The sequence below is a fragment of the Pocillopora damicornis genome, chromosome 2, assembly GCF_964200805.1.
Source record: "Pocillopora damicornis chromosome 2, jaPocDami1.2, whole genome shotgun sequence".
In the NCBI taxonomy this organism is placed as follows: domain Eukaryota; kingdom Metazoa; phylum Cnidaria; class Anthozoa; order Scleractinia; family Pocilloporidae; genus Pocillopora; species Pocillopora damicornis.
The window spans coordinates 26,283,574-26,290,171 of NC_142671.1; the positions used below are offsets into that span (position 1 = coordinate 26,283,574).

The 6,598-nt window shown below is 37.6% G+C and overlaps 1 protein-coding gene across 4 annotated transcripts; it reads left to right on the plus strand.

Annotated features, from left to right (window-relative positions):
* Positions 1-325: 325 nt before the first annotated feature.
* On the plus strand, positions 326-6,296 carry LOC113687033 (uncharacterized). Of its 4 annotated transcripts, none has more exons than XM_089198067.1 (2): positions 326-472; positions 4,083-6,296. In XM_089198067.1, exon 2 carries the CDS (start codon positions 4,235-4,237, stop codon positions 5,567-5,569), a length of 1,335 nt encoding a protein of 444 aa, XP_089054193.1. In that variant the 5' UTR covers positions 326-472; positions 4,083-4,234; the 3' UTR covers positions 5,570-6,296. The 4 variants fall into 4 exon arrangements, with proteins under 4 accessions (XP_089054193.1, XP_027060533.2, XP_089054192.1 ...); XM_027204732.2 differs by having other exon boundaries at positions 454-666; XM_089198066.1 differs by lacking the exon at positions 326-472 and adding an exon at positions 3,893-3,998.
* The last annotated feature ends 302 nt before the right edge of the window (positions 6,297-6,598 follow it).

Here is a 6,598-nt window from a genome sequence, read left to right on the forward strand (position 1 = left end):
TTTCAAACTTTGTCCAAAACTTTTTTGCTTTTTGTCTCTTGTTTTCACCACATCTACTTGTGACAAAATTTTCAGAACTAAAACTATTACAACGAGAAACTATGATTTAAAGTTTCTGGATGCTCAGGGCAAGGTCAAGTGTTCCGGTAAAGCTTTCATCTAACTTTTATCTTACCCTCAAATACAAACGCTCAACCAACTAAACTTTTACATTTAATTTCGTAAAGCGGTTGCCCAAGATGGTTCTCGAACCTTGACATAGAGAGAACCTTGGACCTACGACTCTGAGAAACTATAAAAATGCATAAGATGCTAAACACAAACCATTAAACGAGTTAATACTTCACAAAAGTATGTAAGTAAAGTGTGAACTCGATAAAGGAGGTGCTCTCAAGGTTTGCGTCAAAAGTCTTTGCTGAAAGCGTTTGAAAACGCCAGGGGAACAATATCGTCATAAGGAAAACGACCAACCGTGAGTACTTAGTGGATTGGCTCAGAAAGCTTTTATTTAAGCTTAATGCATTAGCTATATCCATCAGAAACGAAGCATTGCTTGATTGGGTTACTTGGTTAAAGTTCTGCTTTGACGATCACAAAGTCACTTGATTCAAATTTGCTTGACGTGTTCTCTCCTTGGGATAAATCTCGAAATCATAACTTTGTAAGGTGGGTAAAAACACTCTCTTGAGTATTAGATCGGAGCTTGTATCACAAGATTAGCGAACGATCCAAAGGATCACACAAACAAAGACAGTATGATGAAAATATCGCTTTATGCGCGTTTGCTCGCTGAAGTTATTTACTGTTTCAACTAACTACAACCAGTTCACTACTGGGTTAGGGTTAGGCAGACGAGAGAGCAGACGAAAGGGCGGTCTTTGCCTCTTACCCGCCGTCTTTTGGATGGAGTTGTCGAAAGGCTCTACGAAAATTATGAGCACAAATAGGATATTATAATCTCTTGGTACAAACTGGTACGAAAATGGCGTGCTTTTGTGGAATCCGCACCAGGACTCTTGTTTCCAGTTGTGACTCACTTGATTTAGAAGTTTTATATTATATTTTTTCTTTAACACTTTTTATGTGCTGTTTGCACCTCAATTCATCACACCCTGATGTCTACAGCGAAGAAAATTGCGTAAGTTCCCAAGAGCACGCTCTAGCATATGATTACCCAGGGATTCTGCAGATTTCGCTGATTTTATCACTACCGCATGAGAGTTGGCTTAAAAGTTTTAACTCCTTCAATTTTTTTTTTCACCAGTGCCACTGTGTTATTCAAAGTAGTTAAAACAAAAATTGACTCAATAAAAGTAACGTGATAAAACTTAGGTTAAAATGTTGTTACACGGAAATATTCAATGTTTACTGTGGGGAAATTGGAGTCGTTCGTTTCATCTGAAGCCAGTTGCCTTAGTTTTCAGTAAGATTTGAGAAATAAGAAAGCTCTTGATATGTAACTAGGACCATTTTGAGAATAGTGGTGCCGTTGATAAAACTGAGCCACGCAAAAGGTGTTTCGAGTTTAGTTTTGCTTTTGTATATGCTAGTATATGAATATTAGATAACAGTTTCGTTACTTATTGCATTGTCAATAACGGAAAAAATAACCACAAACGGCGATACATGTTAAGATGGCTGATATAAACCAAAATTTATCATGAACTAGCATTTTCACATAGCAACAAGTAGGTAGTAGATATAGGCCACTTGAATAAGAGCTTACTAATCGATATTCAGTTATTAGTAAAAACCTCCTTTGTCAGTGGAACGATTATTACAAACGTTTTCATTGGTTTGAATGTTGGCCATTTGTACCGTTATTTTGAGTTTTGCACAATTGGTGTTTCTCTCACCTTATGGTGCTGCTGTAGTCAGCACTGCTCATTTGAATATTTGCATGTGGCGGCGGTATCCCCCATTGATAACATTAATTTGTCTTTATATTGGACTGAAAATTCAGTGCATCAATACAATTTAAATGCTCTATGTTTTCTGGTTCATTCATCAAGAACACATAACACCATGAGGTGGCAATATCATTTTGGAAACCAAGAGTTACAGATTGTTTTGTTAGGATAGAAGACCTCAGTGCCATTGTCATTACTAAACAATGGTCTTTCGGCTACAAATTTCACAGTTTTTCTTTGTTTTAGCACGATTATTATTGAAATTCTTTTTGCTGTTCAGACTGATTTGATCTCATTCCGTTGGCCTAAAACGCCCGCGTTGAAAGAGCCTGATTCCTACTGAAACTGATTGTGGCTATCAGCCCGTGGTGATTCATAAATCATTATGAAAACGTGAGGAAATAAAGGAAAAGGGTCGTTAATGGCCTGAAATTAGTTTTACCTAATTTGGTTAATAGCCTTAAATAAAGCAAAGGTCCAAAAGATTAAAATGTTTCAAACTATGTGTTTACCCGTAGCTATGTTACGGGGTCTTGTTGAGTCTCATCTCTTGAACAATAATTAGTTTTAAAACATCACTTTCTAGTGCTACAAGATCATGACGCATTGCATCAGCGCAAGAGTTTATAGTCTCTCTTGTTGGTGCAGTTTCTGTATCGGTGTCACTATTAGACACCCTCACGGGTAATTATGAGTCAACAAGTAACACACCTGTTACTAAGACAGTTATGAAGTCCCAAAATGAACTGATGCATGCTTTCAGACATTTTATAATTTTTAAATTGTGCATTCTGATGAAGAGAGCCATCCGATGAATCAGGTTCAAAGGAATAAGACGCCTGTCTAGTGCGACTCTAAAACTTTACCGGCAAATCATTATCCCTTGTAGAATAATAAAAAAGGAGGGCTCGATAATGCCCAAGAAGGTATAAATTAAGATTAGTAGACTATGACATTGTTAAACTGATGGATAACGACAACAGTGTAGGTTTAAATTTGTATCCATTCGGATAATTAGTCGTGTTTTGCTATTTTTGTACTTATTTCCCTCAACTTGAGTGGATAACTTGTGTTATGCAGCATTAACTGTGATTATGTTTTGCCATGGTTTCGTGTAAAGTCGAGACCAGTTTGACGCAGATCGCTCCCTTCTTAAATACTCGAAAACTATACAAGAAAACGCAACCGGAAATCTTTATATTAATAAAAAAATGTAAAGGGACATCCGCGACATATTCAAAGGCTTTAGTAGTTTTACAGATATTGTGATCAATAACTGCTCGAAACAACGGCAATCGGATTGCTGCTGTTTCGAGCAGTTATCAAAAAGATTTACTCGCAAAACTTGCAACAATTTTATTTAACAAAGAACAGACGGGGACAGTTAAGCATTTCTGAGTTTAGACTGTTTATGAGTTCCTCTACCATTAAAAAAGTACTAAACCAAGCAAGCATACAATTTTAGCGGTTTGGTTGAATTTAACACCTACATGATAACTCGTGCGTCATCATTGGCTGCATGCCATGCTATTAAGGAATATTCGAGTTGATTGATGTTGAGTACAATTCAATTCTTTGTTTATTTTTTCCAATTTGATGTTTATTTATTAATTTCAATGCCTCAGGTAAAAGACTGAGTCTAGACTTACATAACTAATCAAACATCGTTCCGTAAAGAAATTAGTCCTTCTTTCACCTGTCTCTGGAATTCTTTGGTTTCAGGTCTCTAGAATTGGCTGAAATCTCTTCACTTCCTTTTTTCGAATTGCTTTATGCGCGGGCTGCTAGTCATAGCTAAATGCTCCTGGAATGTCGCGTAAAATTCAGTTAGCGGCACTCTGTTGTGCGATCCCAACAATTAGAAACAGTAGGTGTTTAATAAGCTGACCGCTTGATTGCTCATCACTCCACATGACAAAGTATCAAGAGTTAATTAATCATCGCTTACTCTTCATACCAAATGCTCAGCAGACAATAAACTCAGACACAGTTACATTGTGAACAAGATTCAATGACTCTGCATTTGCAGCCGGTGGTGACCTTAAAGTGTTTCTTGAAAAGTCAGTGGAACATCTGGCTGTGATGTAGGTTTGTGTATGTACACTCCACCAGTAATTAGTCCCCAAGAGGCCTTTGAGAAAAAAACTAACTGTTCTGTGTTAATCCTTTCAGCTTTGAAGCTTTTGGAGCAAGATTCCAACAGCATTGTCCTACAGCAATTACTCAGCGTAATCCATGCGACAAAAACTGTGCAACGGCATAACTGAAGGCAATTTTTTGATCATCCCTCTGGTTTATGAAGGATAAGATTTAGCGTGTCCATCATGAAGCCGGATTTTGTGGACGACTATAAGGGTCCTGAGCTCAGTAAAACTACTCAACCGCTATCGTACACAGCTTTGCAAAACCGTCTTTTGAAAACTTCATCTTCGAATGATTTACGAGGTCAAACTTTATTTGCACAAACTTTGTCTAAGAACGGGCGAGTTCCTTCGCCATTAAGGAAGTTCTCAGAGACTTTTAAAAGGAAAGGATTCGCTAAATCAGGCATGACCACGATGAAATCAAGGAATGGGAGCATTTCAAGTGATAGCGGTGAAGGGTCTCTCTCTGATTTTCATACAACAACAAATGAACTAGAAAAGTTTAGTTTGGAGACCTCAGGAGAAAATGGACAAGAAACTCCCTTAAATAAGGGTTCGAAAAAACCACAAAACTTAACTTTTCAAAAACCACGTAGATTTAGTTCACCAGCTACGTCTCCGACAAGACAAAATTTTGAGTATGGTTTACAGGCTGTAAGTGCGATACCGGTATTGAGATCGAACTTAAAAGAGCGTTTAAATCGTCAACGAGGGTCTTCATTGCCCGACACTGTAGTCGGGGGTGCTAATAGGATTACTAGCCGTAATATCCGGGACTCGGGAACTTTTAGTATCGGCTGTTTGGAAGAAGATGACGAGGAAGGTCAATATGGCAATGATGTGCGTAAATGTCTTGATTTAACGCGACCACTATCAAAACATGCCAAATCTTCCGTTCTACTCATTTCGGATCAGAACAATCACGAGCTCGAGTACATCGAACTGAACAAACGTCTCGATAAGGAAACTCTACAAGCATCAGCAGTTATTCCTGACGAAGAAGGAATGACTATTCTTCATCGAGCCGTTCAAAATGGATTTGCCAATCTCGCTAAGTTCCTCGTGAACAGCGGTGTATCAACCGAGATGGTGGACTTGCAGGGAAGAACTGCTCTTTGCTTAGCCTTCGAAATCGGAAACTATGATTGCGCCGAACTATTACTCAGACTTGGGGCAAACATCAATTTCGTCATGAAAGGTGGTAAGACGATTTTGCATCAAATGGCTCAAGAAGGAGACTACAAAGCAGTTCAGCTGCTGGTGAAAAATGGAGCGGATTTGAATTTGGAGGACGACAAAGGATGGCCTGCTTTACATTATGCGTTGAAGAGAAAGGATCTCAAGTGTGCAGCTCTGCTCATGACCTCTGGAGCAAACATTCATCGCTACACAGACAAACGAATTCAAGAATTTTCCATGTCCATGGAAATTGTGAACATTGGGCGAGTCAGAATGGACAATACGCAAACAGTTGATCAAGACTTGTCGCCGGATCTCGAAGTTACCATCATCTAGCTGTGAGACAGGACCTGAGTATATTGTAGATACTTTCTGTCTCTCTGTCTTTTTCTCGCGTATAACGCCAGTTTGAAGCAAACATTTAATATTGAATAACTTAGTAGTAATAGTGCTAATTTTCACAGGTTTAAAAAGTGTACGCGTTAAATCTACGGTAACATTTAAATGCTGAATACTATTGTGACAAAGTGCCACATTATTGAAGAGCAAGTTGCCCTTGTGTTGTTTCAGTGTTTTCTCCGTTCGCGCACATTATAATTGAATTTTTTTAACTGTAAGAATATTTTAATCTCTTTAGAGATGGCTTTGCTATTCAAAAACTCTGAACTATGATAATATGATTGTGCATGAAAAGATCCCTCAAATTAATCATGGCTTAGTGAGTTTCATATAAACATACTTATGTAGTTGCCACTGTTAAATGAAATGTTAATAGTAAGAAGAATTGTACAAGAAAAGGCAGTATCGTATATAATTTACTAGGATGATATATAATGCGAATAATATGCGTATAGAATAAAGTTACTCAGATTGTTTATTCAGAGTTAAATGGATAAAGTAATAAAATTAATTCGATGATAAACCAATAATAGTCTACTAATACCTATGTTTGAAGGATTTATTTAATTAAGGCGAAAATTTTTTGTTGTTTAGATCCCATCTTCTGTTCCCTGTGTAACTTTAAGTAACAATACTCAGGAAACAAGGATAAAAAGAACGGAAACGATTAAGTCTTAGTAGCTGACTACTTTATTCGTCAATTAGTTTGGTATGCCGAGCTTCAATTCGATCTAGTAAAGAGGATTAACACTTTTCTAAAGAAAGCTACAAAACAAGTTGGGTCTTGCTTTGTTAAATCAGTTTGGCTCTTGTTTTTACGACATCGCCCCGTACTTATCATTTATATCAAAAATTTATTCATTCACCCTATTTTTCATTTGTTTGGTGTTGCTGAAGCTATGTCGCTTAAATTTCTGCAATGCCTAAACAGGATGGCATTTCTCCCTCAGGGATCGTTTTCGCTGT

Excerpts from the sequence above, each read along its gene's own strand:
- LOC113687033 (XM_089198067.1), top strand. The coding sequence starts at position 4,235 with ATGAAGCCGGATTTTGTGGACGACTATAAGGGTCCTGAGCTCAGTAAA.